The 17466-nt window shown below is 35.7% G+C and overlaps 1 protein-coding gene across 1 annotated transcript; it reads left to right on the top strand.

Annotated features, from left to right (window-relative positions):
- Positions 1–2804: 2804 nt before the first annotated feature.
- On the top strand, positions 2805–16413 carry LOC113119648 (class I histocompatibility antigen, F10 alpha chain-like). The gene is made up of 8 exons (XM_026289261.1): positions 2805–2961; positions 4350–4610; positions 7633–7911; positions 8875–9156; positions 14557–14658; positions 14764–14781; positions 15034–15143; positions 15248–16413. The coding sequence occupies exons 1-7, from the start codon at positions 2913–2915 to the stop codon at positions 15135–15137; spliced, it is 1095 nt and encodes a 364-aa protein (XP_026145046.1). The 5' UTR covers positions 2805–2912; the 3' UTR covers positions 15138–15143; positions 15248–16413.
- The last annotated feature ends 1053 nt before the right edge of the window (positions 16414–17466 follow it).

The raw sequence follows: 17466 nt of genomic DNA, 5'->3' as shown, positions 1-17466 counted from the left end.
TTTTTTTAAGTAATTGATTTATAGAAGTGGCAAATTGATAATGATGTTATTTTTAATAAATATAAATAAATATAGAACAGATTAAACATATTGCCAATAGACAATTACATTAATACATGTTTTGTCTATATTCTTAATGAATATTAGCTGGTTAGTTAAATGATTTGAAATGAAATAAATGTTCAGGGGCTGACTTGATGTATAACCAACCGTATTGTTGATTATAAAGGCTAAAAAGCTAAAAATTAATAATAATAATAATAATAATAATAATAATAATAATAATAATAAAATATAATAATTTATATTTCATTGTAGATGGATATACAACATTTTTTTTGACGTGCGGGAGTAGGTCTGCAAATGAGCAACAGTCAGGTGAGAATAGAACAGACAGCCTCACACACACACACACAATACCACTGTGTTCCCAAGATTCATTGCAGTCATTGAACCCTTATGTTGTTTTAATTTTCTGCCAATTTCCACGTACATTTCATAAGAAAAAGCAGTGGTATCATCAAAGGATAAACATGAATGTCCTAATACTGAATCAGGAAGCACGTCCTGATTTTGCCAAGTCCGATGTGTTCCTAGGTCAACATATTTTGTTGACCCTGGAACAACATTTTACTCCAAAAATATATTCTTAACCATATCCCTACACCTAAACCTAACCTTAACCATGAGTAATCCGTAAAATCAGAGGAAATGATAGATGAATGACACTGATGTACAAGCACCAAACACTGATTTTAAGCGTAAACTTCACAAAATCTATAAACTGGTTCTTCAAATCTGATTGGTTAATCACAATGTTGTTCCAGGGTCAACAACGATGTTGTCCCAGGAACATGTCTCACTTGGTAAAATCAGGTTAGGCGAATCAGGAAGTCTTTATTGTACATTTAAAAAAAAAAAAAAAAAAAAAAATCTACATTTTCCAGTGACTGGTCACATGTACACATGTAATTTTTACAGTGTTATTTATGGCTCAGTCAGTACTCCTACTCCCATATATGAAATACAGGGAATACAATGGAATAGTGGATTGCAATAAGGTTAGTAGTATACAACCCTACCCTAATAGTAAAATAATATTTTTTAATCATACCCTTATTGGGGGCTGAGCCCCCCTAAAATCAAAATCTTAGAATCGCCCCTGCCCTCACTAATCGATTGATTGATCATTTTTGTCAACGGAACAGAGAAGACATCCTTATATTGTTTTAGAAAAGAAGTATCAAATCCATAAATATATTTTGCTTTGCTGTTGTTTAGCACTGTAATATTTATTTAATAACTTTAGTTTTAGTTATTGAGCTAAGATTAAAATCAGATTTGTCACTGATTGTGAGGGGGGGGGGGGGTGAGCAATGTGAAAATTCTGAGCCATTTTTTGGACATTGTTTAAAAAATAATCATTAAAATTTGTTGCTATTGCAAAAGAGTCATCAATATTTTTTCCCTCTATATAGAGACAAATATTCTCACATTTTGAGATTTAGTAGGCTAAATCATGTGCACGATAATTCGTTCCCTCAATGTACTAAAACATGCACTTGTTGCCCCCTTGGACAATAACAACGACAGCTTTTCTTTTCTTGTAGATTTATTTGCCCCGGTTGTTTTTCTCTTTTGTTTTCTGTGACAGATTCTGGGGCTGAAAAGTTTTTACATGAACAAAACGTGTTAACTCTCCTTCTTCTCAAAGCGCCACCAACAGTATACATAATTTCTGAAACTTTCAACATTTATCCTCTACATTATATTAGTAACAAATATCTACAATAAACAAAGACATGAAACAAATTAAATAATTGTTTGAGGTCCTTACACCCTCGATTACTATTTCCTTCACTCGGTTTATAGATTGTTTGCATGATTTCGCAAATGGAATTAGTAAATCGTGCACACATTTATTTGTTCTTGCATATCAAGTGCGGGGCTCCGTAATAATGTATTTTGTGCATGTCTTTATTATTTTTTCTAAATTGTGAAAATTGTATACCTTACCTTGCTCTTTGAAGAATGAAGGATTTGTTGAAATCAAGGTTGAAATCAAACTGAAGAATGTTTCCTTGATCTCTCTCTTAGCAAAACTTACAGGTTGGAAAACAATCTTTTCTAAATAAGAAGTTTTGTTATATTAATTTAAGTATTCACGGAATACTAGCTACTTTTGTTTGCATATTTGCAGCTAATCTTCATCCATAGCTATCATATCTTCATCAGTGCTTAATTAACCTAAATATTTTGTAAATAAAGAACATTTAAGCTTTCAAGATGAGGGAAGAATAAATGTTTGCCACTTCATTTATAAGAGCACATAAGAGCTATTATTTCCACTTCATCACAAAATATTGAGAGCAGCTCTTTGATGATTAATGACTATATTAACTGCTTGCTCTCTCCTGTTTACAAACATTATATCACAGACATCATCTCAGTTTTTTCAGGCTGTGTGTGTCAAGTAATAAACACGAAAGTTCATGTCACAACCCTCTGATCAGAAGGGTTTGTTTGATATTTTAAGTAAGTGTTATCAGTTTAAGGACGAGAATCTTAGATTTTTGATTTGTAGGATGTTTGTAGACAAGGATTCCATTGAATTCCATCAGCGTAAATTGAAAACAAATATTCACTTCACATAGGCATCTCTCACATGATTTAATGTTCATTTAGTTACTGTTTTGTATTTTACTTTCGTGATCATGCCATTGAAGTTAATAACTCATAGTTACTCGTGACGTCAGACGTAACAAGAAAAGCTATTGGCTAGAATTTCAGTGCGTTGCGCAGAAACATTTCACCAGTTCAACATCGACATCCGAAATGTCTGGATCGTTTGTTTTAACTACATTTTTTAGAAGGATTTTCTGAACTGAATTGTTTCACAGGCAAAAGAAATTATGCAGCATGTAGTCCTTTTTCTCCTCGGAGCTCATCTTGTCTCTGCTAGTGGGTGATTATTTTAATTTACCAGTAAGATATAGCTATTTGTAGTATGATTGTTTTTTTTAAAGCGTCATTCTGTTGCACTGAAACAGACCTACACAACCCATATATTTTGATTACATTATTATTTGCTCCACAAATCTGACGTAACCATATTACTACTGCTACTAATGATAACAACAATAATAATAGCTTAATATTAAACAATATTAAAAAATAATAATTATGCAGTGTTTTCCAAAACATGCGCGTGTAATAAAATAAATAAATACATAACCTTAATAGCCTATGGTTATTGTAACTAAAAAGTATTTTTGAGTTTTAAAATGTAAAACATATTCTAGAGCGCTAGCTCTCTGTATCAGATCAGTTTCGTTTGTTCTGCCCGGATACTGATGAAGAGAAACCGGATACACTTTGTTCTATTATTAATTAGGAATAAACCTCATATATTTCTAAATGTCTTGCCATGTGTTTTGGAAAAGGCTCATTACAGAAGAATAAAAAATATTATTTTAATAATAATATTAATAATTATAAATAATGATAGTTATAAACATGAGAAATGCTTGTTGTACAAGGGTTCAGTCATCGTTCAAACTATAACTAGGACTGGAAGAGATGAAGAAGACATCTCTAACAGACATACAGATAAATCACATTAATGTGTGTGTCTTTGTGTTGTAAGCAAAATGAGAAGCAGGATAAACACCTTTTCTAATTCATATTTCACACTAATCTGTCATTGCATAATATTAATAAAAATAATACATTCCTGTTAAAATAGTTTAAGCAAATACAAATCATTATAGTATCATTTTACTGTCTCTATTCAACTGTTGGACAAACTTAAATTAAAATTCAATAATAGATTTGTTCTTCTTACGTTTGTCTTTACCTGAAGTGAGATCTTGAAATCTCATATCTTTATCTTACACATCCATAGTTTGCTGTGTCTAGATACAAGTCTTTTTATCTTCTTCTTGTGTTATATTTTGAAGGTATCTTGAATCATAAAACTGATTATGATTCATTTGAAATATATATCTTTTTTAAATAAAACATACACATCTTAATATATTTTAGTACAATAACTCACTCAAAGTCTCAAATGTAAATTTTAGGAACTTCTAAAAGATCTAGAAGATCTGGAATATGAACAATTAATAAACAAATAAATCTATATCCCTTTTATATATCAGGGTGTATTTTGTTTTTGTTAATTAATTTAAATATTGTAATATAGGTAACTGTTTCACCTGTTATGGCATAAATTATTTTAATATAGCTAATTGTGAATTTCAATGTTGATATAACATAAAGTGTGAAGTGTGAACAGGCTTTATGTGAAGATGATGACTGAACGTCTCTGTGTTTGTGTCTCTCTTCAGGAAAACACTCTTTGAGATATTTCTACACTGCTGTGTCTGGAGTCAATGACTTCCCAGAGTTCACTTCAGTAGGTCTGCTTAATGATGAGCAGTTTATGTATTTTGACAGCAAGACAAAGGAAGCTGTGCCGAAGACAGAGTGGATGAGACAGAATGAAGGAGCAGATTACTGGGACAGACAGACACAGACTTGTATTGGCAACCATCAGGTCTACAAAAACAACATCTGGATCCTAAAGGAACGCTTCAACCAGACAACAGGTAATGGGGGGGGGGGGGGGCGCTCCTAGTTTGACTATTTTACATACAAATGATAATAGTGTTAGGAGTACAGCTACCACTTACAGTCTCTTTTATTTTTTATCAGTTTTAAATATGTGTTTGTTAAATAAACACTTATATCTGGAGAAACAAGGACAGAAATGTTCACTTTTGTCTTTTTTATTGTAAAGTAGTGATATTTTTTATATTTCATATTGGGACACTTTTATAATTTAGCCATATTTATGACTCATACATTGTATGTTTCAGTTTTGGCTAAAGATGGTAAAACAGCAGAACACACAGATATCGTCAAACACATCCTAGACACATAGTTGCCAAGTCTTATAATACGCGAATTTGGGCTTCTTTTTTTTTGTAAGTCGCGTTAAAACAGCATAGGTTGCGTTTTTTTGGGCTTATTAAAGAATATATGGTTGCTTGTTAGGAAAATCTGACAAGCAACTTCGTTTTCTTCACATCTGGTGTATATTGATACTGATACATTGATTGACACTGTCTGCTTACAGATATAGCCAAATCAGTGCAATCATATAAGTGCTGTGGCGTAACATTCGTCAAAACATTCCGCTGAATCCGCCCCCTTATCCCCCTCATTGGAGAAATATCACATTCAAAGTGCTGGCGGCGCGCTCTATGATCTACAGAAATACACGTATTTCAATTTCTACAAACAATGCCTCCAACGAAGTGGAGAATTTTATTTTATTAAGCTAAATATATGTTACAGCTACCCTTAACGCTCTTGTCTTTCCCTTCTTGTCTTTTTGTCCTTTTCCTTCTCTCCAATCTGATTCAGCCTCACAGGTGATCGGAGATGAGGAAAGTACGTTCTCTCCGCTTTGTTGCAGTTCCCTGATTTTTATTTATTTATTTTCTAATAAAGCAGTGGTTTCAGTTTAATATGTTGCAGGCTCATTTATTGTTAATAAATGATAATGCGGGAAATAAATTATCAAATAATATTGGGCTTGTTTTTGAAGCTCCAGTTGCTTATTTGTCTCGCGAGAGTTGGCAACTGTGCCTAGACACAGTGAAACATTTCTGATGTTACACTAAAACTTTATACTGATTTGAGTCACACAAGCCTAAAACACACACAACACAGAAACAGTTCATGCTTCAGTTTGATTGGACGTTATGAAAATTAAAATTATTGTTAATGGGAAATATTTAGCATAATTATTGCATAAATATTAATTAGTACCATGACATTTTCTCAAAATACACAAGACAAAATATTATTGAACAAAAATATATTACACTGATTTTACTGAAAATAAAAAGTTACATTTCAGCTGTTCAAACTTCAGACTTTTTAAGCTGATTCTCAAGAAACATGAAGTTTGTCTTGACGATATTTTTAATCTTGTTCTTTAATAAGAAATGAACTGCGTCTGCTTCAGAAACAAAGGAAGTGAAGAAATGAAATGTGTGAACAGAGATGCTTTAGATGAGATGAAAATATAAGAGTTTTTCTTATTTCTGATGAGAAAAAAATTATTATTATAGTTTAAATATTAATTAGTTCCATTAAATTCTCACAAAATACAAAAGAAAAAAGAACAAATATTATTGAACAGATTGAATATATTAAATTGATTTCACTGAAAATAAAACAAAGTTACATTTCAGGTGTTTAAACTTTGAGCTTTTTAAACCCACTTTAGTGTAAAAGTGTTTTCTTTAGTAATAATCAGTGATAGTTTGTGATGCACACTCAGTGATGTCACTGGTCTGATATTGACTGTCTGTGTGTCGTCTTGCTCTCCTTCTGTTTAGTTCACTGATTTATTTCTATTGTGGTTCAGTGGTTTAGTCACTTTTTTTATAATTAAATAAAATTGAACAATTTTGGTTCTAAGACACAGATCTGATGCAGTAAATAAGTCATCATCTGCTCAGACACATTCAGTGAGTGAGTGATGAAGTCAGACTCATCATTAACACTACAGTACTGGGCCGGGTTTCCCGATAACGATGTATCTTAGCTCTTAAGAGCGTTTTCTACGTGCAAACTTACGAACGCTCGCAGCAATTCCACGAGCGTTTCCCAAAAATGCACTTAACATGAACGCGCGAGAACGCGCTCTACGTGCTACTTAGGAGTCGCTGTCCATTCGCGAAGTGCTAAAATGTAACCTTATATGGAATCGTATTCTGAACGTTTAACCTAATTGTCATCTGTTTTGGATTACCAATCAATACAATCAAGTCTATATAAAGCACCTACATACAGGCGGAGACACTGACAAAATGGCTGAAAAAAAAAAAAAGAAAAGATACCTTTCAAAAGGATTGAAATTAATGTCCTCTTAGAGGAGATAGAGAAAAACAAAGATGTGTTTTTTTTTATTATCTTGTTTTCCCCTTTTTATTTATTTCATTTATAAATTCATGTAAACAATAAACGAGTACAATAAAGTGTACAATAAAGTACAATCAAAATATTATTATATTACTGGCGTTGCAGTGTGTTAAATCTAGATAAAAGTGTAATCTGCCGGTTTTCCTGCAGGTGTCCTCATAAATCTGTCTTCTTACAATGCACTTGGGGATGGACGATTACTCCAGAGCACTCGTAGATCTACGAAGATTTTCAAGTGCTACTTAAGCTACGATGCTTTTGGGAAACAATCAATATTAATATTAAGATCAATCGTACGATCGTTTTTACGATCAACTTAGGCTTACGATGCTTTTGGGAAACGCAGCCCAGTACAGTACATGTGTGTGTGTGTAAGCAGTGTAGATGTCACAACAGAAATCATGTTGTCTGCTTATTGTCTTTGTTTTATTTCTCAGCACCACTTCTTTTTCTCTTAACATAATAAATTTTGTCAGTAAACTCACAACTCAAATATTAATACTTTAAAAAAAAAAATAGAATGAAGGCCAAAAAACTAAAATATGTTAACAGTCAGATTTGTTTGATTCTGAGTCAAACATGTTTCTGACTGCCGGTTTTATTCTGACTGTAATCACTGTCTCTGTTCTTCAGGTGTGCACACTTTCCAGGTGATGTACGGCTGTGATTGGGATGATCAGACTGGAGTAACAAATGGGTTCCAGCAGGATGGTTATGATGGAGAGGACTTTCTGTCTCTGGTTCTGAAGGAGATGAGATATATTACTCCAGTGCCACAAGGAATCCCCACCATACACAAGTGGAACTATGACAGAGGCTTTATTGAGAGAGACAAACATTACTTCAACACCATGTGCATCGAGTGGTTGAAGAAGTATGTGCAGTATGGAAAGAGCAGCCTGAAGAAAACAGGTACATCAGAACCGATCCAGCAGTGAAAATATTAAAATATAACCAAACATATTTTGTTAAACCGATTTGTTCACCAGAAATCATTGTAAGAAAAGTTTCAAAATGCTGTTGTGTTCTTTCTTTCAGAGATGGTTTTGATTAAAGCATTGCAGATCATGTGTATTGTTTGTAGAAATTAATAATGAAGGCATTTTAATGGATTGCTAAACATGTTCAAGATGATCATGTTCATCTAAACCTGTTAAATTGAGGAACTGGATAGAAAAGTATAAACTGATGCAGGTCTGATGTGTTTTAGTGGCTAAAGCTCAGTTAATTTATAACAGTTAGGCTCTTATTACTAAAGATTTTCTTAAATTAATGAGTTTGTTGAAACCACATCAACTAGTAACTGTGGGTTTGCTGATCAGAGCCCTGCAAGTCATGAATTATCATTACTGTACCCTCAAGGGACATTTAGGCCCAATCCCAATTCTATTTTATACCCCTTCCCCTTCCCCTACCCCTCCACCTACCCCTTCCCCTTGTCCCTTGAAACAGAGTGTCAAGGGGTAGGGGAGAAGATATTCCCCTAAGGATTGGGACACCACTACTATGCCGTCACACGTCATCATTCGTCATCTAGCTATTACAATACACACATACACAGGTGTGCTGGTGTGCATTAGAGCCTTTAATTATCGTTCTGTATTAATGAGCTGCTTACTGACACACACACATATATCGGAAATTGCGCAGCTCACACATACAGGAGAAAAAAAACTTGTCAACGCTGCCCCATGACTTTTATTTAATACAGTTTAAATACTGATTCGCTACATTATATTTTCCAGCAACAAGAGGATACAATCGCTGTTTTTAAGTAAACTCACTCTAAAAAGATAAACGCACAGATGCGAATACACGCAACTTCCATCTCAATTTAAGATCACTTGATTTCAAGCTCTCTCTCTCTCTCTTCAGTCTCTCCTCAGGTGTCTCTGCTGCAGAGGTCTTCCTCGTCTCCAGTCAAGTGTCATGCTACAGGTTTTTACCCCAAAGAAGTAACAATCTCCTGGATGAAGAATGACCAAGATCATGATAAGAATGTGGATTTTGGTGAACTTCTTCCTAATGAGGACGGGAGCTTTCAGAAGACGAGCACCATCAGAGTTACCCCTGAAGAGTGGAAGAACAACAAGTTCAGTTGTGTGGTGGAGCACCAGGGTGAAACCATTAGAGTGAATGAGATCAGGACTAACAGTGGTAAGAGAAATTAAATGAGTGAACCACACATGTAGCCCTGTCTCGACTCACCACAAATAAACCCTAAAGAACAGTGATTTAATAACAAGGAAGTTTATGGAAAAATGTAATAAAATGGAACAATCACAGAACAGACAATAGAGTACAAACACAGTATGTTAAGGCCTGTATTGTTTTTATATGGTTGCACATTGAAAACATGCTGTCACTACATAGCAATGTACTGTATATAATATATCACAATCACAGAGAGATTTTCTTCAGTAAAGGGACTTGTACCATGATGGTAGCTGAACAAACTCAGTTTTAAGTTGACAAAACAAAACCAAACCAAACCAATCCAATCCGGCTTTGTTGATACCATGATCCAACTCTGGCTTTATCCTGAGTTTATGAAGCATGTGCACATGAAGCAGTGACATCAGTAATGAACAGCCAATCACACGCCTTGAAACTGTGATTCATTTCTCATCAGAGAGTCAGTGCGATTCACTTCCAGAGAACAAAAGATTGAAAAATATGAAGAATTTATAAGGGTCATAGGATGCAATTTAAATTTTTTCCTTTCTCTTTGGAGTGTTACAAGCTCTTGGTGCATAAAATCACAAGATGGCTCCGCCAAGTCCGGTTGCCGTCCAGGTCGCTCCGCTTAGATTATGTTTTTATTTACTTTTTTACCTACTTTTGCTTTCTCTTTTTACACACATAACCTCTGCACTGATCATTTACGACAAAGAAACACTTTTGGACATTGGACACCGCTTCACTGACCTGTCTCAGGACACTTTATCCTCCAACCCATCGTGGCCATCTGAGATTCTCCGGAACGCCGAGATGAACAATGGCCACCTGAATAACCACCTGAGGCGACGGATCAAGAAACACTGCGGGAAACGTGCTGGGATTCCAACAGACTGAGGAAAAGAGCACACAGCCCTCCTTTACCGAGCATTCTGCTCGCCAATGTCCAGTCTCTGGAGAATAAGATGGATGATGTTAGAGCCATAATAAGTTTCCAACGGGACAATAGGGACTGTAACATCCTTTGTTTGTCAGACCCCAGGAATATCTCCACTCTGTCGCGCTCCTGCTCGCCTCATCTGGAACATTTATCCATTATTTGCCGCCCATTCTATCTGCCACAGGAGTTTTCATCGATCATAATTGCTGTTTACATCCCACCACAAGCAGACACCTGTTTGGCTTTGTCTGAGCTTCACGATGCGCTCAGCGGCAACATCAACAAACATCCTGACGCTGCTATTATCATCGCTGGGGATTTTAATAAAGCCAAACTCAGGCAAGTTATGCCTAATTTTTATCAACATGTATCCTGTCCAACCAGAGGACCGAATACACTGGATCATTGCTATACTCAGTTTAAGAATGCCTACAAAGCTCGCTCACTACCGGCTTTGGGCCAATCGGACCATGCCGCCATTTTCCTCACACCGGAATATAAACAAAGACTCGTTCAAGATCCCCCGGTGCAGAGGGTGGTGGTCCGCCCAATCAGAAGCCATGCTACAGGCTGCTCTTGATGATGTAGACTGGGACATGTTTCGTGCAAGTTCATCTAACGTCAGCGAGTTCATGGATGTAGCATTAAGCTTTGTAAACACGCTAGCCGAACAAGCTACGGATACAATAGCTATAAGGACATTCTCAAATCAGAAACCGTGGGTGGACAGATCAATCCATGCAGCAGTAAACAAATGCACTGCTGCTTACAACGCCGGTCTTCTATCTGGAAACATGAGCGAGTACAAAGCATCGTGCTATGCTCTCCAACGTGCAATAAGAGCCGCCAAACACAAATACAGGGAACGCATAGAGTCACATTTCCAGCTAAATGACTCCCGACGCATGTGGCAAGGACTAAGGACCATCTGTGCCTTTGGAAATAAATCCTCTGCAGAGGTGAGAGCAGATCCGTCACTGGCTGACAAGCTAAACACTTTCTAAGGCTGCTTTGAAAACAATCGAAGCAGTGCGAGTCTGCCGATCAGCGCGTCAGGAAGCAGCAGTCAGAGCAGCGATCATCATTTGATCACCATGTCGGAGGATCAGGTTCGGAGGGCATTAAAGCGAGTGAATGTAAGGAAAGCAGCCGGACCTGATGGGATTTCTGGCCGTGTTCTGTGGTCCTGCGCTGATCAGCTCGCTGGTTTGGTTACATCCATTTTTAATGAGTCTCTTGCTACGTCGGTGGTTCCCACCTCATTCAAAAAAACTGTCATCATCCCTGTGCCTAAGAACAATAAACCCTCTTGTCTGAATGACTATCGTCCATTTGCCCTCACATCAATAGTCATGAAGGTCTTTGAGGGACTGGTTAAAAACGTCATCTGCTCCTCCAATCCCGGATACTTTAGACCCTCTTCGATTTGCTTATCACCCAAACAGATCCACTGATGATGCCATCTCTCACATCCTACACTCTTCCCTCACACACATTGACATCAATAACAGAACTATGTAAGGCTGCTATTTATTGACTATAGCTCAGCTTTTAATACTATAGTCCCCTTAAAGCTAGCTTCCAAACTCAATGAATGTAGGAGCCCCACAGGGCTGTGTCCTGAGTCCCCTGCTCTACTCTCTTTACACACATGACTGCGTGTCTTCGCACAGCTCCACATCTATATTCAAATTTGCTGATGATACTGTGGTTCTGGGCCTCATTCACAACAATAATGAGACCGCATACTTGGATGAGGTAGATAAATTAACATCATGGTGCCAGGACAACTGTCTCTCTCTGAATATGAGCAAGACTGAAGAACTGATTGTGGACTTCAGGAAGAGACAACAGCAGCCCTATACTCCTCTTATGATCAGCGGGACCCCTGTGAAGAGGGTGACAAGCTTCAAGTACCTTGGTGTAAACATCTCAGAGGATCTTACTTGGACTACACACATTCAAACACAGGTTAATAAAGCCAGGCAAAGACTGTACCATCTGCGACAGTTGAGGAAATTCAGGGTCTCACCAGCAATCCTGAAAACTTTTTATTCGGGGGCTATAGAAAGTGTACTGACTCAGTGTATCTCAGTATGGTATGGGCACAGCTCCAGTCAAAGCCCTGCAGAGAGTTGTGCGCTTAGCTGAGCGCATTTCAGGGTCTGCTCTCCCCTCTCTGCAGGACATCTACCTCAAACGCTGCAAAAGCAGAGCTGTTAAAATAATCAAAGACTCCACCCACCCCAGTAACCATCTCTTCACTTTGCTGCCATCTGGTAAGCGCTTCCGTAGCCTGATGGCAAAACCGAGAGACTAAGGAGGAGTTTCTTCCCCCAGGCCATCAGGCTCCTAAACTCAAAACCAGCCTTTTAACATCTTCATGTCTCCACTTAATATTGACTTATCAGTAAGATATTCACATTTGCCTCTTGTACATCCCTGTGTATCTTAATATTTAAGGCTACAGTTTACTTTCATGCTCATTTTTTTGCGCTCTATATTTAATTCTACAATATACATCTTTTTTATATTTTATTCTTATATTTTTATTGTTTACTTTTATTTAATTCTTACATAGCTATATTTATGTATATTTTAATCTTTTATGTTTTCTTTAATAGTTGCACTTTCCATGGAGCGGACCTGACTCACATTTCACTGCTGGTTATATATGCTATATATAATTTTGTATGTGGCAAATAAAAATCTAGAATCTTGAATAAAGAAGATATGTAAAGTTGCAAAGACTAAAATCTCAAACCCAAAGAGATATTCTTTATAAAAGTTAAGTCAACCATGCCTACCTAAAACAGCTCATATATCTATGTCACGATGTGGGAAGATTAGCATAACGTCGCCCAAATGTTTTCGCAAAGAAAGAAGGCGTAACTTTTATTCTCGCTGTAATATTGTTGCCGCCGCCATGTCGTAATGACGCTGTGTGTTTCATTTTGAAAGCAAAACTACTTTGTTAGGCCTTCCAAAAGAGGACACAACTAGAAATCAGTGGTGAAGTTGTATTTACAACACTATTCCTGAACAGTCCAACCCAAATATTCAGATGTGTGCAGCACATTTTACGGAGGATGAGGACTGTGAGAGTAGCCTAAAATGCTGGTGTCTGTTTCTATAAAGTGGGGCAATTCCTACTTTGCAAGGACAGTTTGGTGCTTCTGAATCACAGTCTGTCAGTACGTTTTCATATTTAAATAATTTTCCACTGATGATTCAAATATGAGTTTTGAGCAATGTAGAGTAGCACTTGTTGTTTTTTGTTTCTCAAGACATGGTTTTATGTTTACGCTGCACGATGCAACGCATTGCGTAAAAAGACAGTATAAAGTCATTATAATCAGTAATAATCCACTGGATGCAACAAATACCTCATTTGCAGTAGGTTTTATTGGTTTTGTCTGGTTGTGCTGGGAGTCTTCATCACACTGTGGTAAGGGGCGTAACATTTCCGTCACGTGCTTGAGGTATTCAGCCAATCACAACGCACTGGATAGCTGGCCAATCAGAGCACACCTCGCTTTTCAGAACATTGAGCTTTGTAAAAAATCGACGCATTTCACAAGGCCGGACATAGAGGAGAAACAATAATGTGCATTATGTGGAAAATAATGTTGTTGTTTTTTTTACCTTAAACCACATAAACATCTTGCATTACACCAAATACACAAAATAATGTTCTTTTTAGCAACATCCTATGACCCCTTTAAATACTCAGCAAGGTCAAAATAGCTGTCCTTGAAATCGAACAACTAAAAAAAAACTTTGTTTAGTTAGAAAAGTTAGTTTATATAGTTGATAATATATATATATATATATATATATATATATATATATATATATATATATATATATAGGTATAAAGAGACTCAAAAATCTGAACTCATATGTAATCATATTTAAAGCTTTACCTATGGATTCTAAAGCTTATTTATATTGTATATTATTATTATTACACTATTCATTATTATATTTACATAAATTTTAAATAAAAGATTAATAATGATTATTCAATTAAAATTTATTATTTAATGGATCAAGGCTATAATAAATATATAAATAATATAAAATATTTATAATAAACAATCACTGCTAAAGCCAGATGTTTTTACCTTTTTAAAAATGTTTTACTCAAGAAACTGGGAGAGTGGCTTTATTGCATCAGAGATGTGACACTTTACTCAAAGCTGATTGGTCAAATTTCAGTTCCTGATCTCTAAACCAGAACATAGCTTAGCTGTGGAGCGTAAGTTACTGTGGCAATGAATGCAGCTAATATCTAAGCCCCTTTCATGGTACCTCAGAGTTGGTGAAAACTAAACTGAAACTTGGCTAGCCAGCTAATCCAACTTCATGGTACAGGCCCCTGGTTAGTAACATTATCTGGCTTTGAGATTGAGCTGATGTTTTCTCTGATCAAACAGGAGATTCTCTTCCAATCGGCATCATCATTGGTGTTGTTGTTGCTGTCCTCCTGTTGTTTGTGATTGGTGTTGCTGGGTTTATGGTGTATCAGAAAAAGAAAGGTGAGAGAGATTCAGATAATATTATCTTCACTATTGAATACATTGCATGTTTTATCTAAACATTTGTGTCCTGATATTTCATCTCTCTGGGTTTCTGTTTTTCAGGCTTCAAACCTGTCAATGGTAAGTTTTTCTTAATCTCTATTTGATTTTTATTAACAATAGATGGACTCTGCCCTTTATGATGTGGTTAATAGTAAAATGTTTATATTTCTAAAACATTGGTCATTGGTGTAAAATCAAAGAGTAAGTCAAAATATGTGTATAGTTCTATAATATATTTTTCTTAAAATATATCTAATAAATAAGAAATTGTGTATCTGTGTGATGTACAGTAGCTGTCATGATGATTGTAATTTGTGTTTTCTGTTCTAGCACCTGATGATGGTTCAATTCATTCAGTTCGTTCAGTTCATTCACGTGATTCAAGTGATTCAGTTCATTCAGAACATTCAGATGATTCGCTCATTAAAACATAAAAAGATGTAAGTGTATTATTGTTATTATTATTATTATTTTTATTTTTATTCATTAGTGCAGCTGTTCCAGTCATGTGAAATCAATAAAATGTAATTTTCTGGCATTTTAGGTGACGAGATGAGTGCGTGAGATGAAGTTTAAAAAGATGTCTATTCTGCTGTCCATCTTGCTCACAACACAAACACACACTTCCTCTCACACACCGGTTAAGATACTTCAGTGTTAGGATTGATTATATTATATTATATTATGTTGTATTATATTATTACACGCCTCTGTGGAATACATGATTCTGATTGGTCAGCAGTGACATTCTGAGGTATGTTATCCCTGGATAATACAGTCTATGATAACAGCCTGTAAAATATGATAACACAGGCTCATCCAGGTAACAGCAGTCGTCTCTCCGCTCTTGCTTGAACTATATTTTTTTCTTGGTGGAAGCTTTGTGTTTGTTTAGCTTATAAAATAGTGTACAATTGTTTAAAAATGTCATCCCGGTAACGTGGATTCACTCTCGTTTCATACACACCCAGCTGTTGCCATTTTGCTACGATTGTTTTGTACGCTGTAATGGATTATAAGAGAACTAACAAACTTGTAGGGTTTTAAAACTTTTTCATCTTAATTATTTTATTGCTTTAATTATTTTCTGGTGAGATGTTGTGTATTTCGTGGTTTGCCGGCACCTTTTCCCTTAAATCTCTGTTTAGTTTGAATTTGCCGTTTACTCGCAACTGCTGTCTTCACGGAAGCTTTGCGCTCAAATATTTCGAGACAAATCAATATTTTGGATCTAATTATTTATTATGTAGCAAACAGCCGTGTAATAAGCGGGATAATGTACATCCAACCGATTGTTCTCGCAGGATAAAAATGATCAGGACCCCGACTTGAAATATCCCAATGTAAAAAGAGCAGAGTTGTGACACAGAGTCTTTGAGGAATCAAAAGTACACCGTTCATGAAAGCAAAGAGGCTTTACAACTAATGTAAATCAATAATTACATTACTGAGTTCTTGTAGTATTCTGTTTTGACACACGGCTTCCGACAAGAGAGAATTGTTGAACTGGGAAGTTGTAATATGGAGGCTTCATATTTTATTTCTTGGATGGGATTTTTGGGCTTTTTCTGTTTATTTACTTTTTTTTTGTTTCACATAATTTAGATAAGCTGTATAATACTGATACATATTGATTCTTGTAATGATTACATCTGTACAGTACAGTAAATATAGATATTTTCCATTATTTGAGGTTTAAATCGAAATTGTTACATTTTTTATATATTGGTTGCCTTAAAAACATTGTAATCTGATTTTGAATCTTTAAAAATAAATAAACTTAACCAAAAATGGCAAGTGATGAATGTCTGTCTTTCATATTCTCTTACAAAACAGCAGCATCCATATTTCATCTGAATACATTGATTAACTTTTGCTCCAGATTCAACAGAATTTTCTAAAATTACAGATGTTACATCATATATGATGTTAAAATGCACGAAAATGCTTCCCAAAGTTGATATTGATATGAGATATTAATCAGAATCAAAATGACTGTATCAGGTATCAGGTTTTTACACCATGATACCTGATTGGTTAATGTAATAGTGACGTTAGGTTTAGGGGTGGGGTTGGGTAAGGGGGATCATTTAGATTGCATGATTCAGAAAAACCCAACAGTTTGAAAACACCCACATGGTGATAAACGCCCACTTTTGCTCTGCAGAGACCTAAGTCTCCCCATGTTAGTTGTCATAGACACTCATTGAAACACACCCATCTTGAGAGTTGCTCTGGTAAATGAACATGTGGACTGTAGTTCTTCTGCTCCTTGAAGTTACTCTCAGCTGTGCTAGTGAGTAAATTGATTAAAGTTAACGGTGTTTGAAGTTAAAGTTAATTTGATGTTTAAAAATTATGTACTAAACCATGAATAGTAGCTGCAGAGTCCAATATTTATATCAATAAGCCAAAAAGAATAAGTTATGTTAAAAATATAATGTTTTGGAATTGACTAAAGAAAAATAATTAAGTTTTTATAACAGGTCAGTTTATTTGTAACATGCGTGGATGCGTGAGATCCAAACAAAACATCGTCCTCCAAGCTGCTTTATCAGATTTATTCATCACAGCTTGTTCTGGTCATTTTGACTCAGTTCTGCTGCACAATGCACTTATGATAACATCGAATGCTTCCACATAATCACCACCAGACACGGTCAAAAAATGTTGTACTTCCCTCTAATTACACACCTGCCCTCTCTTTTTCTTTACCTACCAATATACTCAATAAGGCCCACACTCCACCCAGTGGTAAAAAAC

This window comes from Carassius auratus, chromosome 19 (genome assembly GCF_003368295.1).
Source record: "Carassius auratus strain Wakin chromosome 19, ASM336829v1, whole genome shotgun sequence".
NCBI lineage: Eukaryota > Metazoa > Chordata > Actinopteri > Cypriniformes > Cyprinidae > Carassius > Carassius auratus.
This window is presented reverse-complemented; position numbering and strand designations above follow the sequence as displayed.

Bases quoted from the DNA above. Each gene is read 5' to 3' on its own strand.
- LOC113119648 (XM_026289261.1), top strand. From the start codon at position 2,913: ATGCAGCATGTAGTCCTTTTTCTCCTCGGAGCTCATCTTGTCTCTGCT. The intron at 2,962-4,349 runs GTGGGTGATTAT...GTCTCTCTTCAG, and splicing joins AGCTCATCTTGTCTCTGCTA to GAAAACACTCTTTGAGATAT. The intron at 9,157-14,556 runs GTAAGAGAAATT...CTGATCAAACAG, and splicing joins TGAGATCAGGACTAACAGTG to GAGATTCTCTTCCAATCGGC.